Source organism: Mirounga leonina, unplaced genomic scaffold (assembly GCF_011800145.1).
Source record: "Mirounga leonina isolate KUSES-001 unplaced genomic scaffold, KU_Mleo_1.0 Mir_150, whole genome shotgun sequence".
Lineage (NCBI taxonomy): Eukaryota > Metazoa > Chordata > Mammalia > Carnivora > Phocidae > Mirounga > Mirounga leonina.
In genome coordinates this window covers 24,012,524-24,035,197 of record NW_023270374.1, presented here as the reverse complement: position 1 = coordinate 24,035,197, position 22,674 = coordinate 24,012,524, and the positions used below count along the sequence as shown (strand labels likewise).

The 22,674-nt window shown below is 37.1% G+C and overlaps 1 protein-coding gene and 1 pseudogene across 1 annotated transcript; one reads left to right on the top strand and one right to left on the bottom strand.

Annotated features, from left to right (window-relative positions):
- Window positions 1-849: 849 nt before the first annotated feature.
- On the top strand, window positions 850-4,299 carry LOC118011040 (annotated as a pseudogene).
- A 6,361-nt stretch (window positions 4,300-10,660) lies between these two features.
- On the bottom strand, window positions 10,661-13,069 carry DEFB127 (defensin beta 127). The gene is made up of 2 exons (XM_035005676.1): window positions 12,504-13,069; window positions 10,661-10,914 (listed from the first exon to the last, which is right to left on the bottom strand). Exons 1-2 carry the CDS (start codon window positions 12,610-12,612, stop codon window positions 10,661-10,663), a joined length of 363 nt encoding a protein of 120 aa, XP_034861567.1. The 5' UTR covers window positions 12,613-13,069.
- Between the last annotated feature and the right edge of the window lie 9,605 nt (window positions 13,070-22,674).

The following is a 22,674-nucleotide window of genomic DNA, read 5'->3' as shown; positions in this document are numbered from 1 at the left end:
TGGAGAATAATTATAGAGGGTAATAATTCAGATATTATCATTAAATAACCCCTCCCAAATAGTGCATGTCAGATAAATATAAAAAGCCTAGATGCCATTAAATATTTCCCGAGTCCAAGAATCAGGTCACGTAAGACTTAGGCACATCTGAAATCCCTATCTTATGGCAAAATGGAAGCACAGAAATGATAGGATAGCTATCTTTCAGCATTCTTTTTTCCTGTCTTTCAACCTGGTAAAAGTTGGAAGGCAATTATTTGTAACTTCTACAAATTAAAAGAAATTACAATGTATAGTGAAAGTAAAATATAGTTAACCAGTTTAAAGTAGTAAAATATAAATTTAGCGATGTATCTGTATTCTTTGGTTAAGAATAGTGGCATGGCAAGCATGCCATGATGGGAAAGCTCCCTCCCTCCCTGAAAAAGCCTATTTTAAGTAACATGCAGCTAATGACTTGCAGACAGACAGAATATCCCCCCAGAGTTTGTACAAAGCCTATTTTTATTTTAAAAAGTTAAAAAGTATATAGTGAATATTAGACATTACCCAAATTAAAAACTTTGGGGCTTCAAAGGACATCATGAAGAAAGTGTAAAGGTAATCCACAGAATGGGAGAAAATTTTTGCAAATCATATATGTAATAAGGGACTTGTATCTAGAATATATAAAGAACTATTGCAACTCAATAATAAAAAGAAAACCCAATTAAAAAATGGACAGAAAATAGCCCTTACCTTTATGCACATTAGGCCAGCTGGTAGTGCTGGGAAGTCAATACATTGCAGTATGCTGTGTCACTGTTAGTGATTGTGGCTCTGTGGACTGGGACCTTAAAGAGAGCCACAATGGATGAAAATGGTGATAATGAAAAAAATGGCTGCTCTGGAGGCCAAACTGTCATCAAATTGAGTATGATTTTGGTGACTTCAATTTGCCACATGATAAAACTTTAAAGGCACAGATCAAACTGGATAAGGGTTGGTTACCTTTAAAGATAATGATAAAATTCATCTATCTATCTAACTAATGTAATAGCAGAAGCATTGAGCAAATGAAAGGCAAGACTCATGGACATAAATGAAGCTAAAACTAAAATCAGAAGATCTCCAAGCAAACCTCACCCTGAAGTAACTGATGAGTATAAAAATGATGTAAAAAAAAAAAAAGATCTGGGGTACCTGGGTGGCTCAGTTGGTTAATTGCCTTCGGCTCAGGTCATGGTCCTGGAATCCTGGGATCGAGTCCCGCATCGGGCTCCCTGCTTGGCAAGGAGTCTGCTTTTCCCTCTGACTCTCCCCCCTCTCATGCCCTCTCTCTCATTCTTTCTGTCAAATAAATAAATAAATAATCTTTTTTTTTAAAAAAAAGATCTGTTTATATTAAAACCTTCTCAACTGATACAATGCTTGATGACATAAAAGAGTGGTAAGAGATAAAGGTCAAATACTAGATATTCAGATGGAAAGAACATTGCACAGAATATTTAAGGGATCAGTATGTGCTGTGTTTGATAGTATTGAATCTAAGAAGTTTGTTGAGACTTCTGGCCAGAAGACAGGGACCTGATAATACTTTTCAAGGAAGACTACTTTGGAAGGAGAAGAAACAGAAGCAAAAGAGGAAGAGGGAGGGGTGCCTGGGTGGCTCAGTTGGTTGTGTCTGCCTTAGGCTCAGGTCAAGATCCCGGGGTCCTGGGATCAAGCCCCACGTTGGGCTCTCTCCTCAATGGGGAGCCTGCTTCTCCCTCTCCCTCTGCCTGCTTGTGCTCCCTCTCTCTCTGTCAAGTAAATAAATAAAATATTAAAAAAAAAAAGTGACCTGGGAAGTACTAAAGGACAACATGGAACAAGAAGCATTGAAAAAAGTCATAAATCAACAAGAATCCCTAAATAAAAGGAAGTCTAAAGGTCTCAGATTTAAAGGAAAAAGAAAGGGAAATAAAACTGCCTTAGGATGGGTAAAGGAAAAGTTCAGTTTCAGGGCAAGAAAATGAAATGTGATCGTGATTATAAAGGGGATGAAAATGGTGCAGCTGGATGAGGAAAATGAGCAAGAGAAGAAACAAAGAAGAACCTGCACTGAAACAACAGAAAATAGAAAATGGTGCTGGAGACCAGTAGTTTAGGAAACAAACTGTTTATTCATTTTATTTTAAAAAAATTTTTATTATTTTTTAACTTTTAATTTTTTTAGTTTCAGCTATAGAGTTCAATAATTTATCAGTTGTGTATAACACCCAGTGTTCATCATATCATGTGCCCTCCTTAATTCCCATCACCCAGTTACCCCACCTCCCCCACCTCCCCTCCAGCAACCCTCAGTTTGTTTCCTATAGTTAAGAGTCTCTTATGGTTTTTCTCCCTCTCTGATAACTTCGCATTCAGTTTTCCCTCCCTTCCCCTATGATATTCTGTGCTGTTTCTTATATTCCACATAGGAGTGAAACCATATGATAATTGTCTTTTTCTGATTGACTTATTTCGCTCAGCATAATGCCCTCCAGTTCCACCCATGTAGATGTAAATGGTAAGTATTCATCCTTTCTGATGGCTGAGTAATATTCATTTTAATTAGATTGTAAGTTGCTTTTGTCTTTGGAGGCTTTTAATAAGAAAACTGAATTAGGTCCCCTTCAGTGTCACTTATAAGAAAGGAAAATTTTTTTGTTGTTTAATGTGTCTTTTTTTGTTATCCAAATGAAGATTTAAAAAACGTTTGGTTCTGTTTGTGTTATTTTAGATGATTTAAGACTCAAAAGAAAGATTCTTCCACTAAATTACTTTTATAATATGAGAATGTTTTAGTACAAACTAATAAAATATGTATACTACATGAAAAGCAAAAAAAAAAAAAAGACAAAAGATCTGATAGACATTTCTCCAAAGAAGATATACAAATGACCTGTAAACACATGAGAAAAACGTGCAACATCACTAGTCATCAGATAAATGCAAGTCAAAACCATAATGATAATACCATTTCATCCTCATTAGGATAGCCATAATCAGAAGGGCAGATAATAACAAGTTTTAGCTTGGATGTAGAGAAGTTGGAACCCTCATACCCTGCTAGTGGGGATATAAAAATGGTGCAGCTATATTGGAAAACAGTCTGGCAATTCCTCAAATGTTAAACATAGATTTACTATAGTTTGATCTGACAGTTGCACTTCTAGGTATATATGCAAGAGAAATGAAAACATACTTCCAAAGACTTGTACATGAATGTTCATAGCACCATTATTGATAATAAATAGCCCAGGTCACTCCTGCATCCTGGGAGCAACTTTGGATTGTCCAGACTCATTCCTACAACCAAAAATAAGAATCGTGTTGAAAAAGTGTTGAGGGGCGCCTGGGTGGCTCAGTCAATTAAGCGTCTGCCTTCAGCTCGGGTCGTGATCCCAGGGTCCTGGGATCGAGCCCCACATCGGGCTCCCTGCTTGGCGGGAAGCCTGCTTCTCCCTCTCCCACTCCCCTTGTTTGTGTTCCCTCTCTCACTGTCTCTCTCTCTCTGTCAAATAAATAAATAAAATCTTAAAAAAAAAAAACCAGTGTTGAGAAGCCAATTATCTGACAGTTGTCCATTGCACCAGTTTTGAGATTCAGCAGAGAACCTCTTCCTTAAATGTGGCTGGAGCTAGAGTAGATTTTCAGGGACAGAATCCGAGTAATTGGCCTAGCCTTAGAGATGCCACTAGAAAGGGTACAGGTGTATTGTGAGGAGACCCTGCACTAAAACCTACAGTGCTTGCTTTTCAAAGAAACAAGGGAGACGCTGCTCTTGGGTTACAGTTCAAGGAAAAAAATCTATATTTTTTCGGCAATGTCTCAGGTTCAGAGCCATCTCAACCCTGATTCCCAGGCATAGAGAAGACAGGAGAGAAGTCTCCTTTCCCTCTAAGAGTGGGCTTAAGTGAGGGAGAGAGTGAATTGGGGCATGCAATTGTAACAAGGTCAGTTGACTATAGGTGACTTGGGTGACTGTATTGAAGGAAGCAAGATCAGCACCATCTATAGTCACTTAAATAGAGGAAGATTTGTATATTATTTCAACACTTACTGTATACATTGAATGTAGGATCCTGCTGTCAGCTTGGTGTATTGTCAGGATCTCACTGAGCTTCACTTATCAACTCTATATGCCATAATTGTTAAAACGGTACCACTGGTTCATTCCATGGCTTCCAGAATTCATTTAAGGGGTTTAAATCGGCAGCTGTTGTGATAATGAGACAACACAAGGACACCTATTATCCTTCAGGAAATGACATTACCACCATGTCCAATGAATAATCAACTACTATAAATTGTAGCTACTAAATACCTCTCAAATCTATCCACTTTGCTGTCTTGACTTTGGTCCAAAGCACCTCTCTCTCCTGGCCCATTGTAATACCTTTTATCTATTCTCTCCCTGTCTACTCCCAGTTTCAATGCATTTTATGTACTCAGTACAGAGCTATTAAAAAAATGCAGACCTGACCACATCATTCCCTGCTTAAAATACTTAGTGGCTTCCTATTCCTCTTCAGTTAAAGATTAAAATGGATCTATTAGCCTCTGCCCTATTAGTCTGTTGGTCTCTGCCCATGTCTCCAACATCATCCTTTGTCCTGCTATCTACCCACAAGCTCTGTTTCTTCATTTTTCTTTCTTTGCGTGTGGATATCCAGTTGTTCCAGCACTATTTGTTGAAGAAACTATCTTTTCTCCATTGAATTGATTTCCCTCCTTTGTCAAAGATCAGTTGACTATATTTATGTAGGTCTGTTTCTGGGCTCTCCATTCTGTTCCATTGATCTACTTGTCTATTTTTTTTTTAACAATACCACACTGTCTTGATTACTGTAGCTCTATAGTAAATCTATATGTCTGGTAATGTCAGTCCTCAGACTGTTCTCTAAATAACGTATGTTTTAACAATAATATGTACACACCAAATTGGCACTTTTTTATTATTTATGCTTTAATATACATTGTATTCTACAGGGAGGTTAAATGAAGAATTCCAGGTTTTACAGTCTGCATCGATGTATGTGGATTCAGATACATGTATTTATTTTAAAAATCAGTTCATCATGATTCAGCTTGCTTCAGGTCCCATTCATGTTTCCAGACCCTCAAGTACTATGTATTTCTGTGTTTAAATAGTGGATTTGAACTCAACAATGATACCAGAGTGATTGTAAAGGTGAAGGAATAGCACTAGAGTTAGTTAATTCAGTTCTGTCACTCTCTGTGATCAAATTTGTGTTTAACTATCCAAACGGTGAAAGAGAATGCAAGTTGTAATATTTTTGTTAGTACCAATTTCAATACATACATGAAATATTTTTCTGGATTTGAATTGTATCTTTAAAATTGAAGTTTATTCTTCTTTTAGGTCTTATTTTAAAATTAAAAAATAAATTAAGGAAATTATTACCAATTTTACACAATTATTATAGACAGATTTTGTTGTATGGCAAGAAAAAGTGACCCACTCTGGATATCAACTATGCCAGGGACTCCCCCTACCCTGTTCTACTCCATCTTCCATGGATTACTGTCACTGGGGAGAGGAGAGGCAGAGAATACAACTCTCTTTATGTGACTGGGCAACACTGCACCATGCTCTTGCTCTGTGAGATAATTGTGTTTTGTGTGGCAGGTGTTCAAATCCTAGCTTGTTCACGGGGTACATGTGTGGTTCTTTGAGATGCTCTTCAGGTACCTCCTACTGCCAAGTGTGTCTTTTTCCTCAGTGTTATTAAGATAGAATTGACAGGCAACATTGTGTAAGCTTGAGGTGTACAGTGTGATGATATGATATGTAATATATATGAAATATATATTACAAAAGGATTACCACAATAAGGTTAGTTAACACATCTATCACCTCACATAATAATTATAATTATTTTTTGTGGTGAGAACATTTATGATCTACTCTCTTAGCAATTTTCAAGTATGTAACACAGTATTACTGACTATAGTCACCATGGTGTATGTTACATTACATCCCCAGAGCTTATTCATTTTTTAAAAGATTTTATTTATTTATTTGAGAGAGAGTGAAAGCAAGAGAGATCACAGAGGGAGAGGGAGAAGTAGCCTTGCCACTGAGCAGAGAGCCCGATGCAGGGCTCGATTCCAGGACCCTGAGATCATGACCTGAGCCTACAGCAGATGCTTAACTGACTGAGCCACCCAGGCACCCTGAGCTTATTCATCTTATAACTGAAAGTTTGTACCCAGCATCTCCCCATTCCCTCCAGCTCCTGGCAACTACCATCCCCTCTCTGTAACTGTGAGTGTAACTGAGTTTGGCTTTTTCAGTTTCTACATATAAATAAGATCATATGGTATTTGTCTTTTTCTGTGAATTATTTCACTTAGCATAATTCCCTCGAGGCCTCTGTTTTGTTGTAAAAGGCAGGATTTCCTTATTTTTTAAGGCAGAATAATATTCCATTGTGTTTGTGTGTGTATCTATATTTATATTTATATCACATTTTCTTTATTCATTCATCCATTGACAGATACTTAGGTTGTTTCCATGTCTTGGCTATTGTAAATAATGCTTCAATGAATGTGGGAGTGCAGATGTCTTTTTAAGATAGTTTTACAATTTCCTTTGGATATATACCCAGAAGTGGGATTGCTAGATCGTATGGTAGTTCTTATTTTAATTTTAATTTTATTTTATTATTTTTATAATAATATATAATATTTTATTAGGTTTATTCACCTAACTTTTTTTGAGTATAGTTGACACACAATGTTACATTAATTTCAGATGTACAGCTTAGTGATTTGACAAGTTTATACATTATACTATGTTCACCACAAGTGTAGCTACCATCTGTCCCTATTTTTAATTTTTTGAGGAACCTTCCATAATAGTAGCCTTCCACACTGTTTTCCATAGTGGCTATGCCAATTTGCCTCTCCACCAACAGTTACACAAGGGTTCTTTTCACCATATCCTTGCTAGCACTTGATATCTCTTATCTTTTTGATGGTAGCCATTCTTAGAGGAGTGAAATGAGATCTCATTATAGTTTTGCTTTGCATTTCCCTGATAATGAGTGATGTTTAGCACCTTTTCTTGTACATGTTGGCCATTTGTATATCTTTGGAAAAATGTGCATCCAAGTATTTTGCACATTTTAAAATTGGGTTGTTTGAATTTCTATTGAGTTGTATGATTTCCTTATATATTTTGGATATTAAACAATTAGGGGAGTATGGACCTCATAACAATATGAATGTGATTCAAAAACTGTTGAGTGTATTTGACGTTATGGTCTTTAGATGGGGCATTGGATATCACTATTATCAGAGTTCAAGAAAAGACCACGAGTCCATCTGTCACAAGCAGATAAAAAATGACAAAACCACTAACCATTAAGAATGCAATATACATTATTTATTAAGGAGACAAGTAAGCAGACACCTTCCCCACCTAACTACAGAACAAAAAATAACTGAAAGGACATTTAAATTCAGAGTGGTTGTAGAAGATAAAGCATGATGGAATGGAATGGATACATCCCAGGAGACCTACTGCCCACTGAGTACCAGTAATTATATACATTTTGATTTTAAGAATTTAAAAACTAGAGAATTGAATTCTTAAGTGGATTGGTGGGTCCCAATGTAGTTCATAATATAGTTTGAGCCAGTCTGTAATAAAATGGGAAAAACTGTAATAATGCAATGAGATTTTAAGAAATCTGAATGAATTTAGTTAAAAATCTGTCCTTTTCCCCTACTATGTCATATGTACGTATTACTTGATGATAAAATTTAACTTTTGGAATGATGGTGATATTTAATGATAAATTAATAAATGATGATAATTGGCAAACTTTTGTAAATCAAAAAATATTTTTAAAAAATTTACTGATCTAAGAGAGCCAGGACTAGAAGAACATAACAGAGGTCAATATAAATGAAAAGTAAATGTCAGTTTTAAGCCATAAAAAAATCTCATGGCAAGACAGAGGATAGTATTGAGAACAAACTATGAGGGACAAGAGTGTAAAAGTTTTTGTGTAGGATATTTTTGCTTGTTTTCAAGTTGTGTTGTTTGATTTGATTTATATATCATCAAAGTAATCTTACTATATATGTAACTATAACTAATTGAGAAAATTACATGGTACCCATTTGTCTTCATTGTCTTCATATCATCGAGATTCTATTTATGTACTTATCTAAGAAAAGTGAGAAGGTTCATAACATAATAATGAACGTACTATATGCCAAAAATTTGTGGAACACTGCTAAAGCTGTGTATAGAAGGAAATTTATAGCTTTAAAATACTCATATTTGAAATGAAGAAAGGCTAAAAAGATAAACAGTGAGATAAACATCACCTAACATTAGAAAAAGAAGAGCAGGGCGCCTGGGTGGCTCAGTCGTTAAGCGTCTGCCTTCGGCTCAGGTCATGATCCTGGAGTCCCGGGATCGAGTCCCACATCGGGCTCCCTGCTCCGCGGGAAGCCTGCTTCTCCCTCTCCCACTACCCCTGCTTGTGTTCCCTCTCTCACTGTCTCTCTCTCTGTTGAAAAATAAATAAAATCTTTAAAAAAAAAAAAAAAAAAAAAAAAGAAAAAGAAGAGCATATTAAAACCAAAAAAGTAGAAATAAGACATTATACACCTAAAACAGTGACTTTTATGGCATGTAAAGTTGTTCGAAAAACAAGTGGAAATAAAAGCATTAATGAAGATATTAAAGAAATGGAAACTAGACTAAAAATTAACAAAGAAAATTTGTTTTTTTAACGATTAATCAAAGTAACAAGTAAATAGACTTACCAAGAAAAAAAGAGAAGAGATATAAATAAACAATGTCTTCCAAACGGCCAACAGACACATGAAAAAGTGCTCAACATCACTTGGCATCAGGGAAACACAAATCAAAACCTCAGTGAGATACCACCTCACACCAGTCAGAATGGCTAAAATTAACAAGTCAGGAAATGACAGATGTTGGCGAGGATGCAGAGAAAAGGGAACCCTCCTACACTGTTGGTGGGAATGCAAGCTGGTGCAGCCACTCTGGAACACAGTATGGAGGTTCCTTAAAAAGTTGAAAATAGAGCTACCCTATGACCCAGCAATTGCACTCCTGGGTATTTACCCCAAAGATACAAATGTAGGGATCCGAAGGGGTATGTGCACCCCAATGTTTATAGCAGCAATGTCCACAATAGCCAAGCTGTGGAAAGGGCCTAGATGTCCATCAACAGATGAATGGATAAAGAAGATGTGGTATATATATAAAATGGAATATTATGCAGCCATCAAAAAACCGAAATCTTGCCATTTGCAACGACATGGATGGAACTAGAGGGTATCATGCTAAGCGAAATAAGTCAGTCAGAGAAAGACATGTATCATATGATCTCACTGATATGAGGATTTCTTAATCTCAGGAAACAAACTGAGGGTTGCTGGAGTGGTGGGGGGTGGGAGGGATGGGGTGGCTGGGTGATAGACAATGGGGAGGATATGTGCTATGGTGAACACTGTGAAGTGTGCAAGACTGTTGAATCCCAGATCTGTACCTCTGAAGCAAATAATACATTATATGTTAAAAAAAAAAAACAAAGAAGATAGCAGGAAGGGAAAAATGAAGGGAGGGATATCGCAGGGGGAGACGAACCACGAGAAACTATGGACAGAAGCAAATTGAGGGTTCTAGAGGGGAGGAGCGTGGGGGGACGGGTTAGCCTGATGATGGGTATTAAAGAGGGCATGTATTGAATGGAGCACTGGGTGTTATACGCAAACAATGAATCATGGAACACTACATCAAAAACTAATGATGTAATGTATGGTGATCAACATAACATAATAAAATTTTAAAAAGAGAAGAAAAGAAACCAATTCCTAAGTCCTTTACATTTCCTCCAAACTCCAAAGAGCCCCAGTCACCCAAAGGATCCATTACTAGTGGTGACATATAAAACATGAACAACAAAAGAACAAGTAAAAACTTCTGTCTTGGAGTTACATGTTTATTTCTACCTCTACCTTACATAGCGAGCTCCAAAATAGTGGAATTCTATCTTTCCAGCTCACTGCTTTAACACAGAAACTAAAGAAATTAGATTTCCCCATAGCTCATCTTTGGGAACCCTATTCATCAACCAGACAAAGTTCATGTATATTCTCCTGAAATGTCCTGTTTGTTACAGTTTCTTTCCATTTGTTGATTTTATTCTGTTCATGCAGATTGCCTTCTCACAAACACTCACTGGTTGAAATCCTAACACATTTCAGAAGGCACCACTATAATCTTAAACTCACTCGTGATTTTCCCAGAATACTTGGTTTTAGCTTTCCCTCTCCTGAATTCCATGACATCTTTCCTGAGTTTCTTGTTCCAGCCTTCCATGTTATAGATTTTTAGTGTGCTGATTATATCCCCTTTCCAAGGGGGAGGTTCTGAGTTGTCCTTATCAATTCATCATTTGGTGTATTGAGTGTTCAATCTCTTAAAGAACAAACGAGTCAGAAAACTGGCAATGAGCTTTATTAAAATCTGCTGTAAGGTCATTCTGGAGGTCAAGGAATCAGAAGGGAGAAGATGTGGACCTCTTCATCTTACTTTATTGGAATAGGGTGAGAAATAAAGGAAAAGAAAATTATACTTGATTTATGTAGAATTTGCCTTGGGTCTTGAATAATTTTCTATAGGTATATCCTCATCTTGAGGGAAAGTCATTGCATATGTCCTTGGCTTTGGAGGAGGTGGCTTTGTAATTTTTCTACGTGCTTCCAATTCCACGATATTGAGGCAACAATATCTCCCATTTTCACATAGTACTTGACGTATTTCACTTATTCTGCATATTTTCCTGCAATATCCATGTATATATTCACCCCAGCATCTCTTAAGTTGTTCAGTTACTGTGCATATAAAGAACAATAGGCCAAGATCAGTGTTTGAGACTAAAAGGCAACTTTGGTAATGGGGAAGACAGACGATGTTTATGGGGGTTACGTGTATGGGAGATCTACAGGCATATACTCATAAGATCCTATGGAAGATGCCCAAGAAGGTAAACCTCAGTGTTTATGTCCAACTGATCACTCATATTTATTTCCTTCTGGGTTTTGGGCTTCCATCTAACATCTGGTGGATTCCTCCAAGAGCATCAGATCTTGCTTGGGAAAATAAAGGAACTGAATCTTTTATTTCAGGCTATGGAACTATATACTCCATCTGGGAACCTCAGCACATCTGTCTCCATTTGAATGCTCCCAGGGCACTACTTCTTTACCACTGTCCCACCTCTAGTGCCCAGAGAATAACAATTTGTTCCTATGTATTTATATCTGAGTCAGATTATGCTCTTGGGTTCATACTCACTACCATGGTCAAGAATGACTGTCTTATTGTCTAGTCAGGTATTTTTTCTCTCAATAATCTTCCTCCCCTATTAATTCACAGCATTGCACATTTTTGCCACTGCATATCTTCCTTTGGCTTCTATGTCATCACAATAATCTTGGACTTGTTTTACCCCTCTATGAGTCCTCATTCTCCTTCCACCTCTAGAGGCAAGAAGTTCTCCAGTGTTCAGTCCCAGAACTTTGCTCACCTTGATATATATTCTTTCCTTTAGTGATCCTAAATACTTTCAGTGATCTACAGAGTTAAGATGTTCAGATTTTGGCTTCTGGGCTTGCACAATCCCCTGAGATAGACCCTCAATGGACTCCACCAAGAGCATCCGGTCTTGTTTGCTGAGGCCAGCAAAGATGCTGCCTCCCACCCCAGATTCTAGAACTCCTTTGATTCTTAGGACTTTGAGGGGCCAGGGACAGACCATTACTAATCCTAGAAGAAGAGTCAAATATGATAGATCTGCTTTTGAAAGAGGAAGGAAAACTAATTTTTAAGTTCTTAGTATGTGCCAAGCCTTATGCTAGATGTTTTACAAATGTTATTTAATAAAGCCACCAGGATCCATGTATCATTACCTCTACAAATGAGGACTCTGAGGCTCAGAGAGTCTTTACTGTTTATCTGAGGTTGACAAACTAGTAGACATTGAAAGCATATTTCTCAAACCTGACTCCAAAGTTGGTGCTTCTTTCACTATTCACATTCTGTAGACTAAAATATATATTGGAGTGGAAGAAAATATGGCTGGGTGTCAGTAAAAACTGTATCCAAAAAAATAAAGGCATTCCTAGATATTGGGCCCATTCTTTTCTATAATGAGACCTTCCCAGAGGAAAATTATGGCCACTTTTCAACTCTGTAAATACTTCTTTTTAAGAACAGTACTGTGGTTTAAAAAAAAAAAAAAAAAGAACAGTACCGTGGTAGAAGGCATCAGGAAGAGGAAATTTCTGGTGACATTGGGTAGACTTTAGGCATCCCAAGGGGCCCTATCTCCTACTACCATGAATTATGAAATTCCCTTTGTTCTTGGAAATACTCTATCCCATTGTTGGCTTGAGCAAGCCCCTGGAAAGTTCTGGATTACCTTTGGACTTCTGTAACAGCAGAATTGCAATGATCAGGAGGAGCTTCATGGCCAGGCTTCCCAAAGGAGGTGGCAGCCAAAGCTCTTTGTCCAGTGAGTTGCACACCATGTCACCTTCCTCAGAGACTTGGATTCTTATGCACCAAACTAGAACAGATGGTATTATGTGAAGTGTGTTCCCAAATGTCTGAACTGTGGACTTTGCACCATGTGGGCAGGCACAGGAAATTTGAGGTTATCCACTTTACCCCCACATGGAATTAGGAGACACAACGTGTTCTATCTCATCCTATCTGATGCCTTCTGTAGGCTGTAGACTACTGGTGAGAATAATCTGGCTTTCTCTACTTTGGCTGTCTGCCCTGCTAGACCAGGGTAGACATATGTTCACTTCTAAGTATGAATAAAGTAATATAAATAATGAAGGCTATTCCATTTACTGCGTTCATCTAAGTCTAGGATCTCTGGGTGTTCTATCACTTCAGTCCATCCAAATGGTAGCTGATTTTCATCCCCACATCCTAGATAAGTTTAATTACTCACAGACAAGCAATATACAATGATAGGGGAATAATAGGATAACTAAAATACAATTTCATTTAGAATCAGCAAGGAGGAGAAAAGACAGAGATAACATAGCATATATAGCATCATCCTGATGGACAACAGCAAGGATTTCTTTCCTGTCAGTGTAGAGAATTCTTTAGTTTGTATTCTTTCTGTTCTGCTATCTGGGAAGGTGTCTCTTGTCCATTAATCTCAGTGGCCATTTTTCTTGGAAGAGGTTGGGGGAGAATTCTTCTGGGGAATGTGCTACTTTAGCAGCACATTTTCTATTAGTGTAGGTTTAGAAAACTATACAAATGATTTTGTTACCCAGGCTTTGATTTCTATGGCATATTATCTCTTTTTGAAAGATAACACACTTTCCTTTGAATTGCTTTCAGTCACTTTCATGTCTAAGACCAATCAACAAATCATTTTGAATCAAGAAATTCATTTTAGATCCCAACCAGGGCACTGATACCTACAGAACAAGCTTTTGGAGATTATACCAACTCTATACCATCTCTAAGCTCATCTCTTAACTTAACCTCTCATTCAGGCCCTGGCTGTAAGCAGTTCAATACAGTAGCATTGGGACAGTGTGGATGAACTAATTCAGAGTGATCACCATGAATTTATAGTGGTATCAATGTATATTTTTGTGTAATGCCACTAGCAACACTTGTCTATCTAAATTTAGAAATGTACACAACAAATAATTGCATTAATGCAGGGTTGTGGTGTACCCAAGGAATTAAAGGACTGAAAGAAGAACAAAGGAGTCTTAGTTACTGGCTAGAGAGCTATTGAAATAGATCATGGACTCTTTTCTCGATATATAGAGAAGTATAAACAGTGTGGCTAATAAATTGATCTTTGAATTTTGACAATGAGTTTATTTTTTTAAAAGATTTTTTTTATTTGAGAGAGAGAGAGCATGTGCGAGTGGGGGGAGGGGCAGAGGGAGAGGAATAGAGAGAATCCTCAAGGATATTCCTCACTGAGTATGGAGCCCGACTTGGGGCTCAATCCCACTACCCTAAGATCATGACCTGAGCGGAAACCAAGAGTTGGTCGTTCAACCAACTGAGCCATCCAGGTGCCCCTAAAGAGTTTATTTATATTAACAAAATGTATTGCCTGTGCAATGGAGAGAACATTCTGTATCTAATATGCACTATGTTTCACCAATTCCTTGATTAGAAAACTCACATTCTTTTGTTCCACAGATAACATTAAGACTGCATCTTGGAAAAAGTGGTATCTCTATACTCCCACTTTAGTAATGTGTGTGTGCTTGTGTGTGTGTGTGTGTGTGTGTCTTTTCTGTCCCCTGCTGCCAGAGGGTCTATGAGTCTGATCTCCTAGACTGATTCCATAGAGAGTCTTCCTTTCCCCAAATCCTCCTAGGGCTAAACAGTAGGTGTTCTCATGAGCAAGATGGGATGAATAAAGAACATGATGTTTCTTAGGAAAACATCCACTGGGACTTTTAAAAGTACAATTTGTTTTAATGTACTACTTATAAAAGGACAGGAGTGTAATATATTTCTGGATAACTCACCCACCATGCTCTATTGAGTTGAGGAGTTAGGAGAGCAAATTATTTGATTATTTAAATGGGTCGACCAGGGAAGTTGTGTTTGTTTGCAAGATTAAAAATTTTTTCTTTTTATGTCAATTAAAAATAGTATTTGAAAAGTAGTTTTATTGTACAACATGTGCATTATTAACAAGAATCAGGAAATACAAAAGCAAAGATAAGAAAGGAAGCAACCAGTAGCATTACTACTGTCTAAAGAAAACACCTGGAAACATGTATACCATTTAAAATTTTTTCTTTAGTAGAATGAAAATTATTTTATTGTTTAACCCAAATACCAGCTTATGAGATTTTCCTGATTAACAGGAAAGATATGGCAAAACTGTGTCAAACTTACATCAATTACATGGCTTTTGAGAGTCTAGAATCCTTCAAATCTCTCCTAGTTCCAGAGATGTGTATATTCTCAGGGATATACTGGTCTTCAGAATTCTCTATCTTCATTTGCTAACTCTTACTTGTACCATATCCATCCTCCCTGATGCAAAAGTCTTCCTTAACTACCCCCCCCCCAACAAAACCACACATACTAAGCATTTTGGAATTTATCAAAATGTGTACAAGAGTTTAGAAAGGAGGGTTACTGAGAAGGTGATTATTTGGCAGTAACACAAGCAACTTTCAAAAGGGCTGGAAGACATCATTGATCTTAAATTAAGTCTTAAATTAAGCCACAAAACAAGCCACAACATTTTAAAAAAAGATTTAGATAATACAGAGTATCTTCTTCAACCACAATGGAATGGAATAAGAAGTCAAAAACAAAAGGAAAACTTTTAGAAAATTCCCAAATATGTAGACTTTAAATCACATTCTTAACCAATGGATCAAAGGAGAAATCACTAGGTAAATTAGAAAATACTTAGAGATGAATTAAAATGAAGCACAACATGCCAAAAATCATGTGCAGTGACAGTGTGAAGAGGAAAATTAATAGCAGTAAAAGTCTACATTAAAAAAGAAGAAAGATCTCAAAACCATAATCTATCCCTATTCCTTAAGGAAATAGAAAAAGAAGAGTAAACTAAACTCAAACTTAGCAGAAGGAAGGAAACAGTAAAAATGAGAGCAGACATAAGTGAAACAGAGAATAAACAAACAGAGAGAATCAACAAAGCCAAAACATTTTTCTTTGAGTAAAATATTGACAAAACTTTAGCTAGGTTGACTAAGAAAGAAATAGAGAAGACTCAAATTATTAAAATCAGAATTGAAAGAGGGGACATTACTATAACCTTACAGAAATAAAAATGGTTATGAGAGAACAATTGAATAACTGTATGCCAATAAATTGGATAATCTAGAAGAAAAAAGGGAATTCCTACAAAACCTACTAAAACTGACTCAAGAAGAAAGAGAAAATCTGAATAGGTCTATAACAAATAAGAAGATTGAATCTGTAATAAAAAAAAAAAAAAAAACAACTTCCTGGGGCACCTGGGTGGCTCAGTTGTTAAGTGTCTGCCTTCAGCTCAGGTCATGATCCCAGGGTCCTGGGATCGAGTCCCACATTGGGCTCCCTGCTCAGTGGGAAGCCTGCTTCTTCCTCTCCCACTCCCCCTGCTTGTGTTTCCCTATCTCTCCCTCGACAGAAGAAGAGATAAACCTCCTAACAACAGTCAAGGACCAGATAGATTGCTAAACTGGTGAATTCCCCTAAACATTTTTAAAAATTTATTTATTTATTTATTTATTTTGAGAGAGAGAGAGAGAGAGAGCGCTTGAGTAAGTGTGGGCAGGGGGAGAGAGAGAGAGAGAATCCCAAGCAGGCTCCACCCCTAGCATGGAGCTGACCTAGGGCTCGATCCCAGGACCTTGAGATCATGACCTGAGCCAAAATCAAGAGTCCAGTGCTCAACTGAGTGAGCCACCCAGACACCCTGAATTCCCCTAAACATTTAAAGAATTAACACCAATCTTTCTCAGATTCTTCCAAAAAATTGAATAGGAGGGAACACTTCCTAACTCATTCATGAGGCCAGCATTACCCTGATACTGAAACCAAACAGACACTACCAGAAAATTATAGACCAACATTCCTCATGAATATAGCTGAAGAAATATTTGATAAAATAATAGCAAAATGAATCAATAGCATATTTGAAGGATTATACACCATGACGAAGTGGGATTTATCCCGGGAATGCAAGGAGGGCTCATCACATGAAACACAGTCAATATAAAACACCACATTCACAGAATGAAGATAAATAACTTTACGTGGTCATTACAGTTGATGCAGAGAAAGCATTTGACCATATCCAGCACCTTTTCATGATTCAAAAAAAAATCAATAAACTAAGAATGGAAGGAAATTCCTCAACATGATAAACCCCACAGCCAACATAATACTCAAGGGTGAAAGACTGAAAACTTTTCTTCTAAGGTCAGGAACTAGACAAGAATGTGTGCTTTCACACTTCTATTCAAGTTCTAGCTAGAGCAGTTAGACAAGAAAAAGAGCATCTAAATTGGAAAGAAAGAAGTAAGATTATATTCACAGAGAACATGATCTTATATATGGAAAACCCTAAATAATTCGCAAAAAAACACACTAGAGCTAATTAATGAATTCAGCGAAGTTGTAGGATACAAAACCTACTGTAAAAACCAGTTGCATTTCTGTACGCTATCAAGAACAATCTGCAATGGATATGAAGAAAGTAATTCCATTTACAATAGAATCAAAAAGGATAGAACACTGAGGAATAAACGTAACCAGGTAGGTATAAGACTTGTATCCTGAAAACTCCGAAACATTGAAAACTAAGTAAAAAGACATTTTTAAAAAGATACTTGTTTATTTGAGAGAGAGAGCACGCAAGTGAGCATGTGGGAGCAGGTGGGGAGGGGCAGAGGGAGAGAGAGAATCTCAAGCAGACTCCATGCTGAGCATGGAGCCGACTTGGGGCTGGATCCCACGACCCTGAGATCATGACCTGAGCCGAAATCAAGATTCGGACATTATATCGACTGAGCCACCCAGACACTCTGTAAAAAGACATTTTTGTTCATGAATTAGAAGACAATATCTTTAAGATGTCAAAAGTACCCACTGAGAGCGAGACACAATGGCAGGTGTGCTGTGATGTGTTACTGTCTGGAGTGATGGCCACAAACATCCTGGGCCACCCAAATGATGGGGTACATTAGAATAAAGTGCTTAAAGCCCATGAGGATCACACACACACAAAAAAAAGATTTCAAAAGTACCCAAAATGAGCTACAGATTTAATGCAACCCCTATCAAAATCTCAATGGTATTTTTTTTTTTCAGAAATGTAAAAACTCATCCTCAAATTCATTGGAATTTCAAGAACCTCAAATAGGGGAAAACAATCTTTTTTTTTTTTAAAGGTTTTATTTATTTATTTGAGAGAGAGAGAATGAGACAGAGAGCACGAGAGGGAAGAGGGCAGAGGGAGAAGCAGACTCCCCGCTGAGCAGGGAGACTGATGCGGGACTCGATCCCGGGACTCCAGGATCATGACCTGAGCCGAAGGCAGTCGCTTAACCAACTGAGCCACCCAGGCGCCCGGGGAAAACAATCTTAAAGAACAAAATTGGAAGACTCAGACTTCTCAGTTTCAAAAGTTACTGCAAATCTACAGTAATCAACACTGTGTGGTCTAGGCGTAAGGATAGATAAATAGACCAATGGAATAGAATCAAGAGCCCAGAAATAAACTCTCACATTATGGTCCATTGATTTTTGACAAGGGTGTCAAGACCATTTGATGGGAAAGATTAGTCTCTTCAATAAATGGTGCTGGAAAAACTGGATATCCACATGTAAAAGAATGAAGTTGGACCCTTATCTTGTATCATTTATAATTATTAACTTAAAATTCACCAAAATCTAATTTAAGTTGTAAATCTATAAACCTCTTAGAAGAAAACAGGGAGAAATCTTTATTACCTTGGATTTGGCAATGGTTTCTTAAATATGACACCAAAAATACAGGCAACAAATTAAAAAATAGATAAATCTGACTTCACCAAAATTAAAAACTTTTGTGCATTTAAGAGCACTATCAAGTGAAAGGGACACTTCAGTGGTTCAGTTGGTTAAGCATCTGACTCTTGGTTTTGGCTCAGGTCGTGATCTCACAGTCCTGAGATGGAGCCTTGTGTCCTGCTCCCTACTCAGTGGGGAGTCGGCTTCTCCTCTCTCTCTCTCTCTGCCCCCATCCATGCATTCTCTCCCTCTAAAATAAATAAACCTTAAAAAAAGTGAAAGTACACCAATAGAATGGGAAAAGTACTTGCCAATCATATATCTGATAAGCGTTTAATATGGAGAATATATAAAGAACTACAACTCAAAAACAAAAGAAAAATCCCATTTAAAAATGGGCAAATGATTTGAAAAGAAATTCCTCCAAAGAAGATACACAGATGGCCAATAAGCACATGAAAACATGCTCAATATCTGTAGTCATTAAGGAAATGCAAGTCAAAACCACGATGAGATGCCACTTCACACCTGCTAATATAGTTTAAAGGTGGCTCAGGCGTTAAGCATCTGCTTTCGGCTTGGGTCAAGGGTCCCAGGGTCCTGGGATCGAGCCCCGCATCGGGCTGCTTCTCCCTCTCCCACTCCCCCTGCATGTGTTCCCCCTCTGGCTGTGTCTTTTGTCAAATAAATAAATAAAATATTAAAAAAATAAAAATTAAAAAATTAAAAAAATTTTTTAAAAGATTTGTTTATTTGATAGAAAGAGAGCACAAGCGGGAGAAACAGCAGAGGGAGCATGGGAGAAGCAGGTTCCCCGCTGAGCAGGGAGCCCAACGTGGGGCTCAATCCCAGGATCCTGGGACTATGACCCGAGCCAAAGGTAGATGCTCAACCGACTGAGCCACCCAGGCACCCCAGTTAAAAAATCTTTTTAAAAGGAAAATAACAAGTGTTGGTGAGGATGTGGAGAAATTGAAATGTTCTTGCATTGTTGACTGGCATGTACAGTTGTGCTGTCACTGTGGAAAACAGTTTGGTACTTCATCAAAAAGTTAAATACAGGGGTGCCTGGATGGTGCAGTCGGTTAACCATCTGCATTAGGCTCAGGTCATGATCTCAGGGTCCTGGGATCAAGCCCCACATCGAGCCCTACATCGAGCCCCACATCGGGTTCCCTGCTCAGCGGGGAGTCTGCTTCTCCCTCTCCCTCTGCTGCTCCCCCTGCATATGTTCTCTCTCTCTCTCTGTCAAATAAATAAAATCTTTAAGAAAATGGTTAGAATGGAAATTTTATGTTATATATGTTTTGCCACAATAGAAAAAAGAAAGGATATATGTATTTTTTACCAGATGTACCTTGTCTTTGAGAAAATTTAGATCTTTTAATTCTCTTTTAACATATTTAACATCGTTTATCTTTATTATTTTATTTATTCCAGTATTATTTAAGTGTGCATGTGTGTGTGTGTGCGTGTGCACGTGTGTGTCCTGTAACTGAGAAATCTCCAGTAGGGGGAGATGTATACTTAGATTATCCTTTGACCACTGATCCCACTTTTTCAAAAAATTTCAATTCTGTGAACCATTGATAGGCATAAAAAAAAACAAACCAAAAACGGTCATTTGGCTTAAATGAGGACTATCCCCATTATTCAGGTGATTCAGTAGTTTTTCATAGGAATATGTTTTACCTCAAAAGAAACTGGTATGGAAGAAATCCTTATCGGAGGCAAATGTAAATTTTAAGAGAAGTTTTACCTCCGAGGTCCCAAGGATCACTTTTCTTCACCTTTGCCACCAGTCTTTAAATGGTGTAAGCCCTAGTCAAAGAATTGGTTTTATTATTTGTAGTCTTCCTGTGGACATGAATTTCCTTTATAGGTGACTTGTGAGTCACCTGTAAATATAAGGATAAAATAAGGATAATCTGTTAAGTCTGAGTCATCAAGAGAAGTATATAAGGCTTTGCATTGTTTAAGTTTTATTTTTGAAGTTTTATGGTAAGTTAATAATGGTAAACATAATCATAAGTATGGGTCTTAAATGTGAGGACAAATAACTAAAATAAATGTATAAATAAATAAAACCAAAATATTTAATATTCTTATCAGCAGGAGAAAAGATGATCTATCTAATGGAAACTAAGATATGAGAAATATATAGGACATAGCCAGAGGGCAGGAAAATGTCCTAATATACAAGTAATCATAATACATTTGTCTGGTTTAAACCCACTAATCAAATGACAGAGATTCATTGTTGGATTAAAAAAAAGATTCCAGTATTATGCAGCCATCAAAAAAAATGAAATCTTGCCATTTGCAATGACATCTATAGAACTAGAGGGTATTATGCTAAGCGAAATAAGTCAATCAGAGAAAGACAAGTATCATATGATCTCACTGATACGAAGAATTTGAGAAATAAGACAGAGGATCATAGGGGAAGGGAGGGAAAAATGAAACAAAATGAAACCAGAGAGGGAGACAAACCATAAGAGACTCTTAATCTCAGGAAACAAACTGAGGGTTGCTGGAGTGGAGGGGGGTGGGAGGGATGGGGTGGCTGGGTGATGGACATTGGGGAGGGTATGTGCTATGGTAAGTGCTGTGAATTGTGTAAGACTGATGAATCACAGACCTGTACCCCTGAAACAAATAATACATTATATGTTAATTAAAATAAATAATTAATTAATTAAAATTCAAAAAAAAAGAAAAAAGATTCAAGGAATATTAGACTATAATACCCAGGTAGAGTGGACTTCTATAATGGAAATATAGTACAATAGATATGTTGAATAATGCATCTGATGAAAACAACTCCAAAAGTTGGATAAATTAAAAGAAGGAATTATTACCACATTGCCTAGCTGTCAAAAACAAGGAATCTGCAAAGGACAAAAATTAAGAAAGAATGGAAACCCTGGATGGTAAATGAACACTATTTTGGTGGGATATATAAAGTCAAGATCCAGTCTTATGTGAAACATATAATATACATCTTCTTATAAACCTGGTATCAGGTTTTATGTTTAAGTCCTTGAGGCATTTCAAGTTAATTTTTATGAGGGGTGCTAGATAGGGATCTAATTTCATTTTTCCCCATGTGTTTATTCAGTTTTCCCAGCACCATGTTGAAGAAATTATCCTTTCCTGATTGAATATTCTTGACTCCCTTGTCAAACATTAGTTGATTGTATACGTTGGCGTTTAATTCTGGGCTGTCTATTCTGTTCCAATTCTACAAATCCATGACTACATGATATCTTTCCATTTGTTTGTGTCTTCTATTTCTTTCAACAAGATATTATAATTTTCATTGTATAAATCTTTCACTTCTTGGCTAAATTTATTACCAGGTATTTTATTATTTTAATGCTATTAATGGGATAGTTTTATTTCTTTTCAGATGATTTGTTGTTACATATAGAAATAAACTGATTTCTCTATGTTGATTTTATATCCTGAAACTTTACTCAATTATTTTATTAATTCTAACAGTTTTTTTGTTGTTTTTGAGTTTGGGTTTTTAATTTTTTAATTTTTAATTTTTATTTTTTTAAAAGGTTTTATTTATTTATTTGACAGAGAGAGAGAGAGAGACAGCAAGAGAGGGAACACAGCAGGGGGAGAGGGAGAGGGAGAAGCAGGCTTCCTGCTGAGCAGGGAGCCCGATGCGGGGCTCGATCCCAGGACCCTGGGATCATGACCTGAGCCGAAGGCAGACGCTTGACGACTGAGCCACCCAGGCGCCCCTAGTTCGGGTTTTTTATATATGAGATCATATCCTCTGTAAATAATGACAGTTTTAGTTCTTCCTTTCTGATTTGGATGCCTTTTATTTCTGTGTCTTGCCGAATTACTGTAGCTAGGACTTCCAGTAAGTACTATGTTGACTAAGAGGCTGAGAGTGGGCATCCATTTATCTTGTTCCTGATCTTTGAGGAAAAGCTTTCAGTTTCTCACCATTTAGTATGATGTTAGCTATGGGTGTGTTGTACGTGGCTTTTCTTTTTTTAAAGATTTGTTTATTTATTTGAGAGAGAGAGAGGAGGGGTAGA

Excerpts from the sequence above, each read along its gene's own strand:
- DEFB127 (XM_035005676.1), bottom strand. The coding sequence starts at position 12,612 with ATGGTGTGCAACTCACTGGACAAAGAGCTTTGGCTGCCACCTCCTTTG. Across the intron at positions 10,915-12,503 it reads GCTGTTACAGAAGTCCAAAG|TAACTGAACAACTTAAGAGA; the intron begins GTAATCCAGAAC and ends TTATATGCACAG.